Source organism: Sinocyclocheilus grahami, unplaced genomic scaffold (assembly GCF_001515645.1).
Source record: "Sinocyclocheilus grahami isolate Dianchi unplaced genomic scaffold, SAMN03320097.WGS_v1.1 scaffold241.1, whole genome shotgun sequence".
In the NCBI taxonomy this organism is placed as follows: domain Eukaryota; kingdom Metazoa; phylum Chordata; class Actinopteri; order Cypriniformes; family Cyprinidae; genus Sinocyclocheilus; species Sinocyclocheilus grahami.
The window spans coordinates 1,060,359-1,083,730 of record NW_015505420.1 but is presented as its reverse complement, the minus strand read 5'-3'; the positions used below and the strand labels follow the sequence as shown (position 1 = coordinate 1,083,730).

At 37.8% G+C, this 23,372-nt stretch overlaps 1 protein-coding gene across 4 annotated transcripts in view; it reads right to left on the bottom strand.

The window, feature by feature from the left end:
• Positions 1–22,637, bottom strand: part of LOC107597941 (G-protein-signaling modulator 1-like) — a 27,498-nt gene extending 4,861 nt beyond the window's left edge. For 2 of the 4 annotated variants that reach the window (XM_016289152.1, XM_016289153.1), the window contains exons 1-11: positions 13,116–13,565; positions 8,450–8,671; positions 8,195–8,330; positions 6,675–6,817; positions 4,677–4,800; positions 4,415–4,530; positions 2,658–2,813; positions 2,463–2,571; positions 2,270–2,384; positions 1,776–1,846; positions 828–992 (exon numbers count right to left, since the gene is read on the bottom strand). In XM_016289152.1, the coding sequence (XP_016144638.1) occupies positions 828–992; positions 1,776–1,846; positions 2,270–2,384; positions 2,463–2,571; positions 2,658–2,813; positions 4,415–4,530; positions 4,677–4,800; positions 6,675–6,817; positions 8,195–8,330; positions 8,450–8,671; positions 13,116–13,267 (1,509 nt within the window). In that variant the 5' untranslated portion in view covers positions 13,268–13,565. Of the gene's footprint in view, positions 1–827; positions 993–1,775; positions 1,847–2,269; positions 2,385–2,462; positions 2,572–2,657; positions 2,814–4,414; positions 4,531–4,676; positions 4,801–6,674; positions 6,818–8,194; positions 8,331–8,449; positions 8,672–11,304; positions 11,939–13,115; positions 13,566–22,486 lie in introns of those variants that run through there. The other 2 variants (XM_016289154.1, XM_016289155.1) reach the window with 2 other exon arrangements.
• Positions 22,638–23,372: the final 735 nt, after the last annotated feature.

Below are 23,372 nucleotides of genomic sequence, written 5' to 3'. Positions count from 1 at the left end.
ATATATAGATATATATATATATATACTTTTTTGTTTTTTAATTAAAGCAAAGGGAGTTGTGAAACGTAAGTTGATAATCATGTATAGACATCAGCAGCAGGAAATGATGCACACTGAAACAGCCATATTTTCATATATTCCTCATCCTCTGGGAAAGTCGCATGCACACGGATGCATTAGCAGCCGTGCAGCTGGTGTGTATTGATTAAGAGAGGAACACAGAAAGCCATGGCTATCAAGTGAAACCTTTAGTGTAGCACTTTAAAGCATAGATTGAATTAACACCCTGCAGAAAGATACATCTGCACACTTACACTGTACTCTTACTGTCACCAAAAAAACAATTAATCTCATTAAAACACCGCTGTGCTAGCAACTTTCAACTCACCTAAGCAGTATATATCTAATATACTGTAGATAGATGGGTAGACAGCCACATAGATGACAGACAGATGGATAGATAGATAGATAGATAGATAGATAGATAGATAGATAGATAGATAGATAGATAGATAGATAGATAGATAGATAGATAGATAGATAGATGGTATACACAGATAGATGGATGGATGGATGGATGGATGGATGGATGGATGGATGGATGGATGGATGGATGGATGGATGGATGGATGGATGGATGGATGGATGGATGGATGGATGGATGGATGGATGGATGGATGGATGGATGGATGGATGGATGGATGGATGGATGGATGGATGGATGGATGGATGGATGGATGGATGGATGGATGGATGGATGGATGGATGGATGGATGGATGGATGGACGGGTATACACAGAGGTATACACAGATAGATAGATACTCACTGGAGGTGTGACGTCAACAGTGATGTCATCCGTGTCCACAGGCGAGTCGAGCCACTGTCTTTCATCTGACGACTGACTGTCCGCGTAACTTTTGCTTCTGCTCGACTGAGACAGCTGGTTCCTCGACCTCCTTGAAACACCATCAACATCTGGAGCATCTTCATTCTGCTGCACAAAAGCAGCATCGCATCAGCATCACAGCAGCAAAGAGGCGGAAAATGTCCAAAGCTTTTTGGAAAATTTGGAAACTTTCCATGATTTTTTGGAAAGTTTCAGAAAATATCAGGATTTTTCAGAAACTTTTGGAACGTTTCTGGAAATATCCCACTCCTTTGCAACCCTACATCACCATCACATCAGATACACATCAGCCTCATATTACAGCAGCATCACGTCACATCAAGATCACATTAGCCTCACATCAGCATGTACAGTTACAGTAAAGCAACATGTCTGTGTTTCTGCACAACCATGATTCTGCCCAGCGGGAAATGCTCCTGGATGAGAGTACATTTTGATGTGGACATTAAAGGCACAATATGTAAGATTTTCGTAATAAAATATCCAAAAACCACTTGCACAGTGTTATATATTTCATGCAGTTGTCTACTTACGTTATCCCAAAAGTTCCCAAGGATGTGTAAAAAAAAAATTCAGATTTTAAATAATGGCTCGTCCCATTCATTGTCGCCTATCAATGACGTAATATCCTTGTAGAAACTACGGCAACACACGTGTACAAAAATGCTGCAGTACAGTTAAACTAAATCCATCACGACTGTCGCGAATAAAAGTATTGACTGCAGCATTAAATTTAGATCTGCTCAATGTCGCACCATGATTCTTTTCCCACCATTTTGTTCAAAGACTAAAAAAGATTTTGATTCAGGTTCACATCCTGCATGGCAAAATCCTGGTCACCCAATTAGATGTTGAGCAAGTGAGCACCTTTTCAGAGCTGTATTTCCACAGGTCAACACTGTCCATGCTGTTCTTCTTGGTGAACTTGGGTCTGGCTCCTGTTGCAGAAAACAAGTAAAAGTTGATGACAATTATAATTATTATTAGAATATTATAATGTGTTGAGTAACAAGTAAACAGTGAAATCATACAGACATGCACAAAGTCACTATATGATGAAATCTGAATTGAAGGGTTGAACACCACTGTCAGGTCGGGGCAAGTTGTCACTTGAAAAATGAAACTAAATCCGCCAGCAGGTGGCGGCAAGTCACTGATTTTATGACCGAATCATTCATTCAATTGATTAGTTCGAACGTCTGAATCATTCAGGAATGAAGCAAGTGACTGTCTTTATGAACTGACGGAAATCCGTCGTAGCGACGGAACTTTAATCCCTGTATACTGCAGGACGGGTGAAGTGTTTTATATGGTGTGTGTACTTGTCATCTACAGATACGAATCATCCGAGAGTCTGTTACCCTGCACTTCAAACTCAGATTCAACCGGTGAGAGATCGCCCTCCTTCACCCCGAGAGCCTCCATCAGCTCCTCCACATTCATCCTGGCGGTCAGCTCTCCGTTCCTGTCCCCGATCTGAGAAAGCAAAGCACGAAGTTACACACAAGCAAAGCACGAGAGCCACTGCTGGACGTGGAATCAGTCTGGCCTCACCTCTCTGGAGATGTCCAGGTGTTTCCGGGTGTAGTGCAGAGCCTGACGGTGGTTTCCCAACGACACGTAAGCGTTGCCCAGACTCCAGCAGGCCCGGCCCTCCCCGACCCTACCAGACCCACAGAACACGTTACTAGTTAAGAGTCGCGCTGATGTGAAGGTGAGTCTGTGTTTGTGTGATTTCATGGTTCACACCTGTCATTGAGCTCCTGAGCGATGAGCAGGTGTTTGAGGTGATAGTCTATGGCACGTTCATACTCCTGCAGCAGCGTATACGTGTTTCCCAGACTGTAACATGCTTGAGCTTCCATCACCTGATCCTTCAGCTGCCGAGAGAGCTGCAGAGTGTTCCTGAACAACAGAGCAAACCTCTGTGAAAGAAGTCTCTTCTGCTCACCAAGACTGCATTTATTTGATCAAAAATACAGTAAAATTTTTTAAATATTATTATAATTCAAAATAGCTGTTTTCTATGTGAATACGTTTAGAAATGTAATTTATTGCTGTGATCAAAGCTGAATTTTCAGCATCATTACCCCAGTCCCAGTGCCTAGATCCTTCAGATATCATTCTAATATGCTGATTTGATGCTCAAGAAACATTTCTGGTCAGGATTCACAAATGAATAGAAAGTTCAAAAGAACAGCATTTATTTACATTTTTACTGTCACTTTTAAACAATTTATTGCGTCCTTGCTGAATAAAACTAATAATTTCTTTAAAAAAAAAAAAATTTTACTGACCCCAAACTTTTAAAGGGGTCATATGATGCTGCTAAAAAGAACATTAGTTTGTGTATTTGGTGTAATGAAATGTGTTTATGCGGTTTACGGTTAAAAAAACACATTATTTTCCACATACTGTACATTAGCGTTTCTCCGCTATGCCCCGCCTTTCTGAAATGCATCGATTTTTACAAAGCTCATCGGTCTGAAAAGCGAGGTGTGCTCTCATTGGCCAGCTATCCAGAGCATTGTGATTGGCTGAATACCTCAAGCGTGTGACGGAAATGTTACGCCCCTTACCATATTGTGATGCCCTGTTCGGCCAGAGCGACGAGACATAAACATTAAAATTAACCACTGATTTCTAGTCATGTCCTCTTTTGGAAGGCCAAACAAAGTAGTTTCGCTTTCACAATGAAACAGCGTCACACACCGCTGCCTTGAGTGAGCGTAGGCTGGCTTGAGTGAGCAGAGGTCTTTGGATTTGAGACTTTAGTCTTTGCAACTTTACCGATCTTCTTTATGCACCAAGAGCTTGTAACACTCCAAAGAGAAAGGAAAAATTTAAATCGCATCATATGACCCCTTTAACCAGTAACCTAAAAAATAGTAAAAGTAGAAAAAGATAGTTACCTAAAATGGTAACATCTAAAAATAAAAAAGTTATTAAATATGGCTGTACCAAACTAAACATTAATTTATACCAACATATCTAGTTTTTATGAGTTAAAAAAAGTTGAACTAAAGTGTGTGTATTATATTGTCTAGATAAGTAACATCTCACCTCTCCTCAATAAGCCTCATGTTTTTCCATTTCAATTAAGTATAAAATGTTTTCAATGAGAAAAAAACAACAACAGAGTGCACCAATAAATACGTTTCAAAACATGTTCTGTATCAAGGTGTAACTGATCATATGTCTCTCACGTATTTGTGAGTTTTACCATGCAATCAGAAGCACAAATACTTTCAGGGTAAACAATCCATAGTGTGTAAACTACAACTGTGATGCAGCTGTTCACTTTTTCATTTACATTATTTTATTCATTCATTTATTTTGCTTATCTTTCTTTTGTGTGAGTGTTTCGTCTTGTTTGTCACAAGTTACATTTTCTGCCAATGCTCTTTAATGTTCTCCTGTTTATTGCATATCGCTTCCTTTTCTTTAATAAAAAGGCTGGTCACACGTGACTCATCCTCTAGATGGTGCTCTGTAGTTATGGTTACCTGTAATACTCTGTGGCTGCATTGAACTGGCCAAGGAAAATGAGAGCGTTGCCTAGGTTACTGTATGCTCTGCGCTCGGCGGCCTTGTCGCCAAATTCCTTTGCAATGGAGAGACGCTGGAAAAACAAGAAGGGACTGTGTGTTACTCTGAAAAACAGATCCCTGCTAGCCTGAGCTGCTCTCTCAACCGCAGCAGAGAACATGTGAGTGTGCACAGTTAGGTGAGTAAATGAGCTGATGGTCAGTGTTGCTTGGCTCGTACCTCTCTGTGGAACTTGATGGCCTCAACAAAGTTACCCAGCAGGTAATGAGTGTTCCCGAGGTTACCGAAGGCTCTTCCCTGCGCTGCTCGGTCTCCCAGCTCCTTAACCAGAGAGAGATTCATCCTGAAACAGACAAACACTCATCTGCAATTCACTTTATTCAAGTTAAAAACACATTCATGTTTACCATGACAACATTGTGAAAAACAAGTGTGCTTTTAATTGTGCAGAATGTGCACTTGTAGTGCTTCAAATCTTATATTTTTAAAAACTGTAATAATAATAATAAAAGGCTACTCAAGACACTTTCATGACTCCTTTTTAACACGTTTATAAAGTGCAATGTCAAAATAAAAGTTGTATTTTAAAGTACGTTTTAAATCATTATGTTTTGATAATCTTTGTACTCTTATTTTGATGTGTTGACTAGCATACTAAAGCACATGTAAAGTACTATAATTGTAACTGTAGTGTGTTATTTGATGTTACATTTAAAGTTAATATACTAAATTGCAACTCCAATACATACTGTATGTGTAATTACAAATCTATTTAAATACATGACATTACTTAAATATACAGTATGAACTTTCAATAGAAATTACATTAAAGTAAGGCCTAAATTTAGGATTTGTGATTATGCATGTAAAATATAAAATATTTGCATATCATATTTCCACCCATCTGGATTATAGTTTTAATATCAACTAATAAACCTAATGTGATGCATATTTCTCAGTCATACATAAAGGAAATAGGTCTGATTTCTGTAATTCTACTAATAAACTGAATGTGTTCTGATTCTAATCCATTTGAATAAATGCAATTTGAAAAATTGATTATATGAATAAAATCAAATAAATGCAAATAGTTAATAATAAACTATGTTTGTTTGTTTTTTTTTAGTGCAGAAATGACTGACAGGCATGCATCACGTTAAGTTTCTCAGTCCATGTTAAAACTGTGCAATCCAAATTTGATATGCAATTGAAATACATAAATCCATTTTTGTGAGCCGTTTTTGATTTTGGAAGAGCAGATGTCCTTGTTCTCCATGTTTTCCTAGTAAACGGACACACAGAGGGAGCTACTAATGACTGTTTGAGGCCGTTTGTCCTCCGTCTGACACCTCTGGTCTCTTGACGTCTCGTTTATGTGCCGTTTAACCTTCTGGATCTGCTAAGTGTCGCTGTTAATAATGAGCCGCGCTGCAGTCGGGCAAACAGGTCTCGGTGGGTTCTGCCTAATGATGCTCAGATGCTTCAGTCTGTGTGTGTGTGTGTGATGGACTCACTCATAGAAAGATGTGGCTCGCTGCAGCGTGTCTCTGACGTCAGGAGGAAGCTCTCCGGGATCCTGTGAGATGCCCCACAGCTGCTGCTTTCCTTTGGCATGAAACATGTTCCCCATGTTATACAGAGCCCTGGCCTCGCCGACCTGCACACAGCAGCCGTTTGTTCACTGCTTATAGCTGGTTTACAATTGCATGTATTTTTTATTTCAACAGACCAGCAGACTCAACAGTACAGAAACCTTTGAGAAACATTACACTGGCTCTGCTCTGAAATCAAGTGTGCCACCTGCCTAGACAGCACTTTATAATCAGCATTATGAGATACATCACATTAAAGAGGTGCAATGGCTTGCAAATGCTGCATTATAACCTTGTACTGAATGTGCACTTGTAGTGTACTTAAAATCTTAAAAACTATACTTTCAAAATATTATAATGTTAATTAAATTAAAAGCCACTTAATTGCATTTAGAGACACTCTCATCACTGTTTCTTAACACCTTTAAGTACACTATTAAACAGTGCACTTTGTAATAATTGTCAAATTAAAATGACGTCTCGTTTATGTGCCGTTTAACCTTCTGGATCTGCTAAGTGTCGCTGTTAATAATGAGCCGCGCTGCAGTCGGGCAAACAGGTCTCGGTGGGTTCTGCCTAATGATGCTCAGATGCTTCAGTCTGTGTGTGTGTGTGATGGACTCACTCATAGAAAGATGTGGCTCGCTGCAGCGTGTCTCTGACGTCAGGAGGAAGCTCTCCGGGATCCTGTGAGATGCCCCACAGCTGCTGCTTTCCTTTGGCATGAAACATGTTCCCCATGTTATACAGAGCCCTGGCCTCGCCGACCTGCATACAGCAGCCGTTTGTTCACTGCTTATAGCTGGTTTACAATTTCATGTATTTTTTATTTCAACAGACCAGCAGACTCAACAGTACAGAAACCTTTGAGAAACATTACACTGGCTCTGCTCTGAAATCAAGTGTGCCACCTGCCTAGACAGCACTTTATAATCAACATTATGAGATACATCACATTAAAGAGGTGCAATGGCTTGCAAACGCTGCATTATAACCTTGTACTGAATGTGCACTTGTAGTGTACTTAAAATCTTAAAAACTATACTTTCAAATATTATAATGTTAATTAAATTAAAAGCCACTTAAGTGCATTTAGAGACACTCTCATCACTGTTTCTTAACACCTTTAAGTACACTATAAAAAAGTGCACTTTGTAATAAATGTCAAATTAAATGTTTTACTTTAATGTACATTTTAAATCATTATGTTTTAATAATCTTTTGTCGTGCTTTAAATAAGTACACTTATTTAGTGCATTTAAAATACATACATTTTAGTCTACCAACTTTAGTACATTACAATATGTGTTGGCAAGCATACTAAAGCACATGTAAAGTACTTGATTATAATTTTAACTGTAGTGTGTTATTGCGTATTGCATTTAAAGTTAATATATATTTTAAATGTACTAAATTGAAACTTCATTACAAATGTGTAATTACAAATGCGTTTAATACATGACATACAAGCTTCAATAGAATGACATTAAAGTATATTTTACCATAAATGTTTGTCAGTACATTCAGCAGTACACTATATGTTGTACACTATACAATAGAATAATTATGTTGTAAGTATAAATATGTACTTAATTCCTAATTAAGCAGGTTTTAAATACTCTAAAGTTCAGCTAGTTGCATTTAAAATAAATTTAAACTACAATACATCATAATTTTTTTTGCATATATATATCATCATAAGTCATAAGTACTCACTAACAGGTAGGTTTCACAATAGTTGCTCCAAACTAAGATACGTTGCATAACGTGTATTATTCATGGTCAAGGCAATCCCAGATTCCAAGGTTTATGTTTACATTTTACATTTTCCAGACGCTTTTATCCAAAGCGGCCTACATTTCATTCAAGGTAATTTTATCAGCTCAAGCATTCCCTGAGAATACAACTGCAAATCGTATTTGTGGTTTGTTGTTAGATATCAAATCCATCAATGTGTGCTCCAGTAACACATTCAGTCTCCATTCAGCGAGTCGCTCAAACAAAACAATAACCCTAATAAAGGTGATATTGACATTGAGTGGCCACATCTGTACACTGTACGTCTAATGAATATTGCTCACAAAACTGCAAATCACTTTCTCGGTCTAGTCAGATCTAAAGAATTCCTGACGGTGGTTTTCTCACCTTGTCTCCTTGTTCTTGAGAAATGTCCAGGTGTCTCTGACAGCACACAACTGCTTCATCATAGCGGCCCAAAACCTTCAGAGTGTTCCCCAGATTCCCGCTGGCTTTCCCCTCCCCGATCCGGTCCCCGATTGTCCTGAATTACAATGCAGTGCCATTTATTTTCGTTGGACACAAACTTGCATGAAACTGAGCTCAAACGTAATTTCACTGCTTAAAGTGGCTATAAATGGCCGTCAGAGTCAGTGTTCTCACCGGGCGAGCGTGAGGTCGTGCCGATGGTACTCCAGGGCTTTGCCGTACTCCTTCAGGTAGAAGTAAGCATTACCCAGCTGGCTATAAATGGCACTGAGGGTCTTGAGATCTTCTGTTCCCACCTGAACAGCAGCTTCAAAGAAGGCAGTACCACCTTTAAAATCTCCCGCTTTACACAGTCTCTCCCCTTCCAGCGCCAGCTCCAGACAAGATGCCTCCATCCTGCAAACACAAGGCATTAATCAATGAAACTGATGGGCTTTCTCTGGGAAAATGCCATAATGTTGTCAAGTTTGGTGAAACGCTGAACACTGAACTGCACACTAACATGGCTGGACTTATTAAGACCTTTATTATTGACAGCTGGTGTTGATCATCCTCGGAAAGCAAATGAACATACATGATTTATACACCTCAAAAAAGTATTTGATCAGAGCATTTTGAACAATGAATAGATATTAGGCTGTATTGAATCGAGCATCTACATAGATTCAAAACCAATATGCTTGTCTGACTTTGATTGACCTCTATGAAACATGTTGAAAAATGCAAAAAAAAAAAAAAAAAAGTGCAGTGACATAGTATCTGTTAGCAGCACACAAAGCCTAACATTTAGCTTAGTAGGTGTTGTTTAATAGATGTGGGAAATGGCTGATATATTGCACATTATATGTTGACCCGGAGCTGAATGAGCTGTTATTGCACAAGCAGAAAGGAACAAAAACTTTGGTGCAGGACATCAGATGGTCATTATACTACAATGATGCCAGCTCGTTTCCATTATGAAAATAACATGAAAATAACATATGACATCATATCTTGTGGGAATTTTTTTGTGTGTCATTCAATGCCACAATGCATGTGTATTATATGTGATTGTGAATCCAGGACTGCAAATAATGTCATCATCAGCCAAAAGTCGTTGTTTGGTTAAATTCATCTATAATGTCTAGATGACTTGATGCATTCTGTGTTGTTACCACGTATACTAATTATATTTGTGCATTTGATGCTATTATCCAAAGCAACTTGCATTGCATTCAAATCTGTGCATATATAAAATGAAGTGAAGTGAAGTGACATGTGGCCAAGTATGGTGACCCACACTCAGAATTAGTGCTCTGCATTTACCCATCCAAAGTGCACACACACACAGCAGTGAACACACACAAACCGTGAACACACACCCGGAGCAGTGGGCAGCCATTTATGCTGAGGCGCCCGGGGCGCAGTTGGGGGTTCGGTGCCTTGCTCAAGGGCACCTCAGTCGTGGTATTGAAGGTGGGAGAGAGCGCTGTACATTCAGTCCCCCCACCTACAATCCCTGCCGGTACCTTTGGGTTATGAGTCCGACTCTCTAACCATTAGGCCACGACTTCCCCTAAATAGTATTATTAATATACTTAATACATATTACTATATACTATACAGCAGCATGCATTATATAAAAATTACATGCACACATATAGGGAGATAGATAGAGAGATAGATAAATAGATAGATATAGTGTAATTGATTATTAATTAATATAAATTAATAATAATTATAAATATGTAGACTATGATATAATACAGTATATTCATTATAGTAGACATATATTAATACTATATGTACAATATGCAATAAAAATATGTTATATATTTAGCCTGTATATATGATTAACATAAATTAATATAAATGTATATAACATATACTATAATATAATTAATATGTTCTTTAAAGGTTTGATATGTGTAGATGATTGAAAATGATAATCACATGTTTCGATGAGAAACTTTGGGCTTGACTGGGCTGCAGCCCATGGGCCCCGCTTTGTATGGGGCCCCGCCTTTACCCGTTTACATAAATAGATAGATATAGTGTAATTGATTATTAATTAATATAAATTAATAATAATTATAAATATGTAGACTATGATATAATACAGTATATTCATTATAGTAGACATATATTAATACTATATGTACAATATGCAATAAAAATATGTTATATATTTAGCCTGTATATATGATTAACATAAATGAATATAAATGTATATAACATATACTATAATATAATTAATATGTTCTTTAAAGGTTTGATATGTGTAGATGATTGAAAATGATAATGCACATGTTTCGATGAGAAACTTTGGGCTTGACTGGGCTGCAGCCCATGGGCCCCGCTTTGTATGGGGCCCCGCCTTTACCCGTTTACGTTTGTTTGATTTGTTCAGTTATGCCAGTCAGAAATTATTAGCCGCATTTCCACTGCACATGCAAGGGCTAAACAGGCCAGCCGGGGCTAACAGCTTCCAACTGCGACCTTCGAGGCCATAATCAAACAACATAAACTGGTATTTATGATTATATCATATAGAATTAGGACACACGTATTGAATAGTGTCTGCGCCGATTAACTTGATCACATGGCTACTTTAACCAGCTCCATTAAGGCTTTAGCCCAAAAGAGTGTACATTTAGAAAGATAATGATAAATTATCATATGTTCACGCCTAAATTCTTTACAGAGGATGATTCTATATTATATTAATGTTCCACTAAATTATGCGATCTAACGAGTTTTGAGCGCTCTCTCCCGTCTTACTGCCATCACACAGTGGGGTAGAAATGTCTTCAAAATGATTTTAAAAATAAAACTTGTCATTTAATGAGTTTCTGATTTTATAACACATGCCTTTGATGGACTTAGCCTATCACACAAACAAGAGTCCTGTTTTTCCGAATATCTGCACGATCACAAATGTACAATAAACAAGTTACTGAGTAACTTTCAGACACAAAATTCCATTTTGCTCTGTCAAAAAGAAAATAGAACAAGATCACACTATAAATAATAAACACATAATCGCTTACTTTATGTTCTCCGTGTTTACTTCCGCATGTCAACGCGCTGCGCAAGTGTTGCCAAGTCCTCAGTTTCCCCGCGGAATTGGGCTACTTTTTCATTGTTGCCGCAGGTTGTTTTTCAACTCCGTGGGTTAAAGCGACCCCACAAACGCGATATTGACCCCCACACCCCCCTGGCAAAACCTGGCAACCCTGTTCGTAATGTTGTTTTGCGGGTCAGTTCAGAACCATGATCTGTTCACACAGGAAATCTGAATCAAACAACAATATGAACAGCTATACAAAAAAAAAGCTAAATCGAAATTGAGCACTAAGGCTCGCAGTGTGAACGTAGTCTGTGTGATATTCAGCTTTGTTTCAATCAGTCTTCATTCTGATTATAGTTCAACACAAAACATATTTCCATCTCTCTCAGAAGCCTCACAGCTTCAGTGGTCTGAAAGCAATTATATCTAGCCATACTTTGACAAGCTTTTGGCTTGGCTGCTGTAGAGCAAGAGAGAGATTTATTATGTGTTGCGGTCAAGAAAGTATTTTGGCTGGAGCAGTATGGGCTCACATCCACCTTTGCTTTGTTTCTTTCCTCTCTGGATCAATCTGCAATAAAAATAACACTTTAAGGGAAGAGACACCAAACGATTTTTTACATTTTCTGAAATCATACGAGTGCTGCTTGACTTTTCATAAATCGCCACCATGACAGTGTGACTCTATGGTTACTAGGGTTGGTTCAGGTGGATTCTAAGTGGTTTCTTCCTGTCTGGTATGAAAAGAGACCTGTGTCTCAGTGATCTTCCGCTCTCTAGATATGGCTCACGTTCCTCCTTCAAGTGAAAATGGTGCATCTGATGACTTAGTGAAGTACCAACACAATTCTCCACAACAACACACATGATTTGACAAGTCAAGCACGCTTCATTAAGTAATACTTTGGGTCAATGACCCTAAATGTAATCATTTGTATTGCATTTATTGATTAAGTGCTTGTTTCAATGTAGCTACAGTGCTAATGTTGTCAAATTCATCAATTATGAAACAAATCCAATTATAGCTGTAAAGCAGCTCTACAAAAAACAATAGTATCATCATTCACATCAAGTCAGTTCAATGTTGATTCAATTTAGTTTGATAACAGTGTTGATGTTGCAAATTGAGTGTCATTAATCATTATTCAGCTCAATTCAATTAAAATTTTTAATTTAAATATACTTTAATATTAAAAAATTAATATAGAGAGAGAGAATGTAATAATATACTATTGTATTTTTATTATACGCATATTAATTTTATTATAATATAAATGCTTATGTATAAATTATATTATATTAATATATAAGATATGCAATATAAATAATTTATATATCATATTTAGCACAATATATAGTATATATAGTATAATTACAGGCTTGATATTTGTAGACTAATGATTGGAAATGAACATGCACATTTTCATGAGAAACTTTGGTTACGCATTCTCTCACAGTAAATGAGTTTCATGGTTAGGCCTGAAAATTAGACTTAATCGCGTTCAGGTGAGAACGTGTTTAATGTATGTGTGATTTTCAGCTTGTTTCAGTCCTTCTAATACTACTCAATATGAATTGTCTTTTAAATCCAAGTAAATGCAATATAAAAATAGTGACGCTTGACTGAATAAAGAACACTTGCTATCTCCAAAATGCTGGTCAAAGCTGCCATTAAACAGACACTATATATGCATCTTTATACAGCATGTATTGCAAGTGTGTGCAGATTGATCAGCTCATTATTCTTCCTGAACTGGATTATAGGAATATCTATAAAGCATCCACGTGTACCTGCATTTAGGTTTGGTGCGTGTCTTCTCAACATAGAGCCTGAGCTCCTGGTTCAGAGGTCTCAGCGTGGCCTGTGGTCTGGGGCCGTGATGAACCAGACGACACAAGGCTATCTGAGCCCCACTCAGAGGAAACGCTTCAGTCGGCATCATCCACAATATACAAAAATCACAGTCACAAAACAACGCAAAAAATCAGATGAGCAAGGTCAGCTATAACACCTGGAAGATCTCAAGATGATGGTTCACAATCACATTCCACGTGTCCAGGTTAATAGACAATCGGATAGTTCTCAGATTTTCTCAGTTGGATCCATTGAAAAACATAAACACTGGACTCTCCAAAAGCACCAACAAAGTTTTTTGAAATTCCATAAAGCAACTGCTAGTTGACACTTCCTTCTGAACTCCAAATATCCATTGGGAACAAAGAAACCCGCATGAACGCTGACCAGCAGGACGACTGCCCCCGTGAGAGCTGGAAGCTGCCCTAATTCTCCTGAAGGACACCTAGGGCACAGGCCAGCTAATCCTGTTCCTGCTGACCCAAAGAGCTCAAAGGCAGGAGACGGCCATGACAAAACCTCCACAAATGCATTCAGTGCACCAAAACATCTTTCAAAACTTTTATGAAAAAAAAAATCTGACTGAATGCATCTAATCTGCCTAAAATTGATCAGATGTTGGTTATAGACGTCTATGAATGATTTTGACCTCATGCTTTTTTTCTGTTTGTACACCCAGGAAGCCCTTCGTGTTTCAGCTGACACAAACATAAAGCTCTTCATACAAAACCACCAGAATGATAAATCAAATGTCTCTAGAACATTTGCGGCATGACTGCGGTTTGTTAATTGCAAGTTACAAAGCAAGCATATACTAACAGGGAACATTCTCAGAACTTTGGCTAACATTCTGGCAAGTTTCTCTTAAAATGTTTGTTCAAAGTTCATAATGTTGAAAGCATTATTTATGCAATGTTCAGGAAACATTTTTCTGAAATGTTTTAGTTGGACGTTAGTCCAAAAATGTTATGTTAAATGTTAGTTTAATGCTCCCATAATGTTTGGAAAATTATAAAATATAATTTTCCCTTAAAGGGGTCATATGATGCTATTTTAAAGATCATTATTTTGTGTATTTGGTGTAACAGAATATGTTGACATGCTTTAATGTTCAAAAAACACATTCTTTTTCAAATACTGTGCATTATTGTAGGTCCTCTATGCCCCGCCTCTCTTAAACACGTCGTTTTAGGCAGTTCACTCTCCTGTGATGTGACCCTGTTCCCCTCACACACACACACACACACACGACACGTTGCTCAGTGCTGTGCATTTGAACAGTCAATAGCAAATACTTAAACTAATAACAAAACATACTTACAGTCGCTGATTCAGAAGTGCCAGATCGTCGGAGCAAAGTCGGAATTGACCATTTTTTTTTTTTTAGAAATAGCCTTTGTGCACAGCCAGCCTTGTACTCTTCTAGGTTCAAAAAACTGTCGTCCATAAAATGCGTTGCACAAATTCGAACATCTGGTTTGTGCTGTTCTGTTGTAAATAAATCTTAACCAATGATTCCTAATTGCATCTACTTCCGGAAGGCCAAATAAAGTGCTTTTGCTTTCGCACTAAAACACACAGCATCTCCCTGACATGGTTGCATCAACACTACTGCTGTTACTGAAACCATGCCTTCTTCTTTGCGTGCACATTTGCGCGCCGTTATGCTAATATTTCCACATAGTGACATAGATATTTGGGGGCGTGTTAGAATGAGCCGTTTTAGGTAGGCGTGGCTGACTCTTAACTTTTATAAAGAATATCTCTTTGGATTTGAGACTTTAGTCTTTGCAACTTTACAGATCTTCTTTATGCACCAAGAGCTTGTAACACTCCAAAGAGAAAGGAAAACTTGAAATCGCATCATATGACCCCTTTAATGTTGAAATAATCAAGAAAAAAAAGTTCTGGTCCTTGAATCTAATAAATTTGAAAAATACTGATATACAATCCAACAGAACTGTTTGTATTACTTTCTGTCAAATCACCTTTATTTGGATAGTGTTTTATACAATACTGATTGTGTCTAGCTAAAGTAAGTTTATTGATGATCCAGTTCAGCTCTTCCAATAGTGTCTGTGCAATCAGTCAAGCGTCCCCAACTAAGCAAACCAAAGGCAACAGTGGCAAGGAACCAAAACTCCATCGGTGACAGAAATGGACAAAAAACCTTGTTAGAAACTAGGCTCAGTCGGGGGGCCAGTTCTCCTCTGGCCAGACGAAACCAGCATGGCATGGTTTAATTCCAGGCTGCAACACGGGTCTGTCTGTGCATTAGTGGTGGGGATTTTCTGCAGGTTACATGAGTGAGATATTGAATCATTCGCAACAACAAGCTGCATGGATGTTGGTGAATTATTCACTCGCCCAATTTGTTAACAACACTATAAGTACCTTAAAATGAACAAAAGTTTGAACTGTTGTATTAAAGCAATATCACTTGATTGAGTGCTGTCTGTAATTACCTTCAAATGCATGCAGTGCTCTTGCTCAAGTCATGTGTGATATATTGCTTTATTAGCACCTGCTGACTTTACATTGAAGTCTTTAGATCAAGCATGTGGCTCACATTGAGAGCCTTAGCAGGTCATGCAGTTCAGAAAGCGCATGTCACTGAGTGCGCTCACAAAAAGGCCATCATCCCCCTGGCATGCACACGTTTGATCTCAGCAGCGTAAGCGTGTGTGAGACATCCATCTAGTGTCACTCCACAGTGTGTCACAACCTTGCTCTCTCAATTAAGTTAAAGGCCGAGATCCTGCATGAATGTTTAATGCTCCACACTTTCAGTATGAACAACATCAAGCGAGCATCTTCATCACAAATGTTGAGGACACCAGATCGTATGTAGTGTTGAGAAATTGTAGACACTGTTTTAGGAATGTAAATAAATTCTGAATTCTAAAGGTGTGGGATAAATTTGCTTTGGTTGCTTTTCTTTGATTAATCAGACACAGGTCTACACAGCTGCTCATTCTAATGGTCTTGTGGATTATTCGCTGGTTAATCCCGAATTACAGTTAATGAGATTTGGAACAACTAGGATTAAAGAGGAGTATTTAGTAATTAGATGAGTGCTCTGACATTATTACACTGAATAAAATAAGGTTATACACTCAATGACACAGTCACCGACCAGCACCTCGTGACATATATCTGAATCTGAGGTGTTTGGAATTGCATACTATCAAGTATCAACTATTATTGAAAGTAAGTCTATGTAGTATGCTTATACATTGAATACCAGGACTGTATTTGCCAAAAATGTGCAGTACACAAGAGAGACAGGGTGAGGATGAAATCAGGTGTCACAACAGTGGGACAGTCTATAGATATATAGTCTAAATATAGGTTTTGTTGCTACCAGTAATAGTATGCATGCATACAATTTATAAAAGCTATAGTTTGCCTTATGAACAGGGTGTAGTGCAGTCAGCAGCTGCTAAAGAGTTAAAAAGAGTAAGGTCAAAGCCAAGGATACGAACTCTAGTGTACTAGCCAAATAAAATACCTCCCCCAAGTCATCGAGCAGCTCACAGAGACAAAATGGACTAAAGAAAACAAAACAAAAGGTACGATTTGCACTTCTAGTTAGACACAAATTTGAAACACCAAAAACTCAAAATAGATTTTGGGGAAGTCGTGGCCTAAAGAGAGTCAGACTCGTAACCCAAAGGTTGCGGGTTCGAGTCTCGTACCGGCAGGAATTGTAGGTGGGGGGAGTGAATGTACAGCGTTCTCTCCCACCTTCAATACCACGTTATATTTTTATAAATCCAGGTGTGAAAAACTTGTTGCCTCTTTCCCAAAAAGACTCATGGCTGTATTCGATCAAAAGGGTGCTTCTACTAAATACTGAGCAAAGGGTCTGAATACTTAGGACCATGTGATATTTCAGTTTTTCTTTTTTAATAAATCTGCAAAAATGTCAACAATTCTGTGTTTTTCTGTCAATATGGTGTGCTGTGTGTACATTAATGAGGAAAAAAAATTAACTTAAATGATTTTAGCAAATGGCTGCAATATAACAAAGAGTGAAAAATTTAAGGGGGTCTGAATACTTTCCGTACCCACTGTATATATATATGCTGTATATCCCCAAACTCTAAATACCCTAAACTCAACAATATAAAACACATATCAAGCAGATAAAAGTACAACTTATTGCAACTCACTAAGATGCATAAAAGCAATACAAATGACTTGTGGTGCTTTCTCAGTCTTCTAAAGCCATTTGATATTATTATGTGAGGAGCAAAGTGAATCTCAAGGTTTAAACCACCGAATATGTTCCTGCTCTGTGAACACTATCCGATCTCATTCAAAAGATAAATCTGAACTGAACACAAAACACTTTTCTTTTTGTTTGAACATAAAATCTATATTAAAATAAAATCAGACCAGATTAAAATGACACCTCATTTAACTGCTCTGAAATCACCTGTAACCATGGCCGTACACACTAATGAGGTCCCTAGGTCCAGACCTTGGTATGTTTTCCAAGGAGTAGCTAAAATAAAAGTTGTGAAATAATTGCGTAATAATAACTGTACTTTAGTGCTGCAACGATATTGTACAACGCCAAGATAACTGACCATGTCATCTGGGCTAATCATTTGTCTAACAGCGCTTGTCAATGTCAAAATGACTGAGATGGCCAATCAAATCAAAGGTGGGAATTACCATTACTGTTTACAGAGACAGAGTGTGAAGTAGCTAAATATTTAATATCTGACAAGTGTGTAACAATAGAAATGACCTACAGTAATAACAACCTACAGTAATATCCAAGAATGCAAACAACACAGCTATTTTCAACATATTGGGCAAGATTACGAATGAATGTATGCATACAGCAAAATATTTGCAAATGTGTTTCTTTACAATAAATTCTAGCTCTTCAAATATTTTTCTTTATCTGTCTCCTCCTTTATTCTTTTAAGCTTCTATTTTTGACAAGAAACTCCCAAGTGTCTGTAACCTTTGTATATATGTCCATGGCTGCTCTGTGCTCAAAATATAATTTTTTTTATTATATTTTCATTCTGTTCCTATGATTTACCATATGACCCCAAACCCCCTAGCAAGCTTAGTTTTTGGACCTCAGTAGTTCTAAAACCCTGCATACACTTGGAGAGATGAACTGAAAAATTTATGAAAGCAGATGAAAATTTTTGCCTAAATTATACTGAGACATATTGGTCAATATAGCAATGCCAAGGGAAACTTTAGCATCTTAATAGTGATATGAAACGTGCTTGACCATGCTTCAGTTTTTGACACCTGCTGACTGAGGACAGGTTGGATATAACTACCAGAATACTAAACTAAAGTGTTATTAATTAATTAATCGATTTAATATGTAATGCAAAAGCAATAGTTGTTTTTCATCAAATATCATCTAAATAGCATGTTCCTTATTCATCACTATTACAGTTTAATGGATTTTATCAAATTAAAATGTATTCTACATATACTAAGTTTATTTCAAATAAAATTAATGAATAAGCACAAGAACACTGACTATAAACAATGTGAAGTGATGATATTTTCTAGTCAAAACCATTAGTAGCCATTTTGATATGTCAAGGCCTATCAATATTTTAATGTGTGATTTATTACAAGACACAAAATGTTATGCAGTTATCAATTGAGATAAGTAGACAAATTCCAAACTTAATCATTATGTGACAAGACATGTAACAAGGAAATACCCAATAGTAATAAAAAGTAATAACTATTGGAACTTTACAATGCATATTGTAAATATTGGGCATAAAAACCCAAATTTGTTGAATATGGGGTCATGCCCGTAGCCAGCTATGAGGTCACTGAGGTCGAGACCTCTGTATTTTTCCTAGGTGTACTTTGTGAAATAATTGCCTAATATAGTATTAACTCTTAAGTTTATTTCAAATAAAATTAATGAATAAGCACAAGAACACTGACTATAAACAATGTGAAGTGATGATATTTTCTAGTCAAAACCATTAGTAGCCATTTTGATATGTCAAGGCCTATCAATATTTTAATGTGTGATTTATTACAAGACACAAAATGTTATGCAGTTATCAATTGAGATAAGTAGACAAATTCCAAACTTAATCATTATGTGACAAGACATGTAACAAGGAAATACCCAATAGTAATAAAAAGTAATAACTATTGGAACTTTACAATGCATATTGTAAATATTGGGCATAAAAACCCAAATTTGTTGAATATGGGGTCATGCCCGTAGCTAGCTATGAGGTCACTGAGGTCCAGACCTCGGTATTTTTCCTAGGTGTCCTTTGTGAAATAATTGCCTAATATAGTATTAACTCTTATTTGGTGCTGCAAAGATATTGCACAGAACCAAGATCAAACTTAAGTCTCCTCCTCTGAGCTCAGCCGTCTGTCACAGTGACAGTAACCGGCGGGCTATGTTCACAGAAGCTAGGGATGGGCGACACAACTTATTTTGTTTTCGATACGATACCGATATTTTTCAAGGCCAGTATCGACGAAATCGATACCGATACAATACGATACTTCTAAACTGAACTTTTAAATTATGAAATTCATTAAATTATTAAATTACTAAGAGTAAAATGGGTAATGATAACCACTTAACTTTATATTTGAAACACATTTTAACATTGTAACTTGTTAAGTTATATTTTTGTTTACACATTTTGTTTACTGTAGTGGTAACCATGGAAATCTACAAATACTATAGTTGAACTATGGTCACTGTAGTAAAACCATGGTTAATTTTCATAAGGGACTACAGTGACGGGCTGTTGCATGCATAAAATGCAACCTTTTTATTTTGACAGTGTATGATTTATATTAACATTACAGAAGAGAACATGATCAATATTATCTTTCAACGTTCAATTTAAATAAATGTAATTGCACAAACTATGTAGGCTAATACGATACTTCTAAACTGAACTTTTAAATTATGAAATTCATTAAATTATTAAATTACTAAGAGTAAAATGGGTAATGATAACCACTTAACTTTATATTTGAAACACATTTTAACATTGTAACTTGTTAAGTTATATTTTTGTTTACACATTTTGTTTACTGTAGTGGTAACCATGGAAATCTACAAATACTATAGTTGAACTATGGTCACTGTAGTAAAACCATGGTTAATTTTCATAAGGGACTACAGTGACGGGCTGTTGCATGCATAAAATGCAACCTTTTTATTTTGACAGTGTATGATTTATATTAACATTACAGAAGAGAACATGATCAATATTATCTTTCAACGTTCAATTTAAATAAATGTAATTGCACAAACTATGTAGGCTACAATTTCAATTTGTTTATTGTGAAATAACTTCTGTTCTCTGATAAGCAATGTTCTGGGCTGTCGTTCCCAAAAGCATCAGTGCTTTCTTATGATATTTTGGGAAACGCAGCCCTGTTTGAATGCACTGTCAGAAGTGAGTAAACGCTGTCCGTGATTGATTGATTCTGTCTTGCAACATCTGCATGTGTTCAGATGAGCAGGAAAATATCCTACACAATTATGCGCTAACATGGGTTATTCGTCCAATTCAATGCCTATTGTACGCATTAATTTATTGTTAAATAAACAAAATCACTGGTAAATAAAACACACCTTAGTATCGATATTTTTGTTTGAGTATCGATACTTTCGCTACTCGTTGTCAGTATCGATATATCGATACTTCAGGATCGATACGCCCATCCCTAACAGAAGCTGCATAGCGTGAATTTCAACACAACACTTGAGTTAGTGGCCATTAAGTGCGAGATAAGATGTAAGTAGCCAAGCAGTTCACATCTGACAGCTGTTTTACGATAGAAATGTTATACGACAGACAAAAATAATCAGGAATGCAAACTAATAAACTTGTCTAATTTCGCCATTTTGAATTGACGTGATTCATGTAATGTGATTCGTAACAGTCAATGTGAGGGGACAAGCACTATTAACGAAGCCATTTTCATCATATATTAGGCATATGATTAATAATGAAGGGGCACATATTGTGAATTTATTCAACTTAATTACGTAGCTTTCCTGGTAGCCTTCATGAAAGTAACTTGTTTAATAAAATGATTCATAAAACATATAAATAGCAGTTGACCATTTGGTAGTGGGGGCGGGATTTGGGGCCTCGGTAATTTTAAAACCCTGGCTACGGCCCTGTATGGGGTACAAGTACCATAATTGCCAGTCATTCTGCCGGTTCTAGTCGTATCAAACAAGCTTTGTGTCAGCAGTGATGCATTCAAAAGGTTTGAGTGTTGAAGGTCAGTACAAAATGACTCAATCTCAAATTATGAATTTTGGATTATGTGCATGTTGCAGAGATTCTTTTCCGTGATCCTGATAGACATCTGTAATGAATGAAGATCAGACAGCAAACTTGAGTCAGTGGAGGCCGATGACTCACTGCTCTGACATCACACACACTGAGCGGAGGGAGATTTCTATGGTCACTAAGAGGTGTGACGTACACACATTTACCATCACTCTGAACTGTTATTCACAGCGCAGTCTTCACGTCTTGGAAGGTATTAGGGTTTCTTATTGCTTATGATGACACAATGCTGATTCCACAACATACAGCTCAAATGAGATGTGCTGCATGTCAACAATTACACCATCACTGTCAACCATAACATATTCCTCATGCGTCAGAAATTTTGCTCATGGCTGACTGTATAGAAACAGGTAAATGTTCCTACATTCTAATCTCATACATTATAAAATTCCCCTAAACATTCACAGGAATGATGAAAGTATGCATAATTTCAGTGCATTCTCAAAAATCTGTTCAAATCACTTGTTCAAGAATGTCGATTGGGGGAAAAAAACAAACACACATTTTCCTGACTTTCAGAAGGCAAGAAGAAGCAGCAGTGAGATCTGGCCGAGCGGCGTAACTGTCCGACACATATGCAAAGACCAGGGCAGAGGTGCAAACACTACTGCTAAACATGCAAATGTCTCTGTCAACAGAGAGAAACTGCCTGTGTGAGTTGACTATCGCTCTCCTGGCATGTCTAATCTGTCTTGTGGTCTGTGAAGGTGTAAAAACACACAACGAGCCCAAACGGTGCCAATCTGTGCACTTGCTGCCAATCTGACAACACTGTCTTCAGGAGAATCATGCCCACGTCTACAAGCTGAAGGCAGGCCCTTGCGCAGACGCACGCCGGCAGACCCACTCCTCCATATGCTGGTTTTCTTCCACCTCCCCCCATTAAAAGCAGCTCTTTCTCTCTGTCTGCAGCAGATCAGACCCCCATCCCCCCTGCCTTCAGTTCCTACCTCGAGTGGAGCCTCTTGCTGGCCAGATCTGAGTCCGTGCTGCCCGCCGACTGAGCCATTGGTGAGCTGTAGGAGCCGTAGAGAAACTCCAGCTGCTCACTGCTTCCCTCTTCTTCTGGAGCTCTGAGCAGACGCACTTCAGTCCTCTGTGTGTGTGTGTGTGTGTGTGTGTGTAATGGCAACTGCCGAGGAAATGAGGTATTGTGCAAATAGACCATAAAAGGCAAGTCCCTCCTCTGAGTGTGGACTATGCTCTGCTGTGTGTTAACTCTTCATCCACTGTGGGTGTCGCGGAGGAGGAATGCGACACCGCGTTTGTGACCAAAATGGAGGCGACAGATGAGCCTGATAGCAAAATGGCGGACACAACATCGCCCCGTTATGTCACAGCTTCCATTCTTGAATCAAGTCAACTCACAGCTGATCTCCCCGAGTCAAGTCTAGTCACAGCTGATCGTCATGAGTCAAGTCAAGTCACAGTTCATTATTATGAGTCTAGTCAAGTCACAACAGATCTTCCTGAGTCAAGTCTAGTCACAGTTGATCCTCCTGAGTCAACTCTAGTCACAGTTGATCTTCGGTATCTTCCTGAGTCAACTCTAGTCACAGTTCATTATCATCACAGCTGATGTTCATGAGTCTAGTCAAGTCACAACTGATCGTGATGAGTCAAGTCTAGTCACAGTTCATCGTCATGAGTCAAATCGAGTCACAGTTCATTATCATGAGTCTGGTCAAGTCACAGCTGATATTCATGAGTCTAGTCAAGTCACAACTGATTTTTATGAGTCAAGTCAAGTCTCAGCTGATCATCAGGAGTCAAGTCTAGTCACAGTTGTTCTTCAGGAGTCAAGTCAAGTCACGACTGATTTTATGAGTCAAGTCA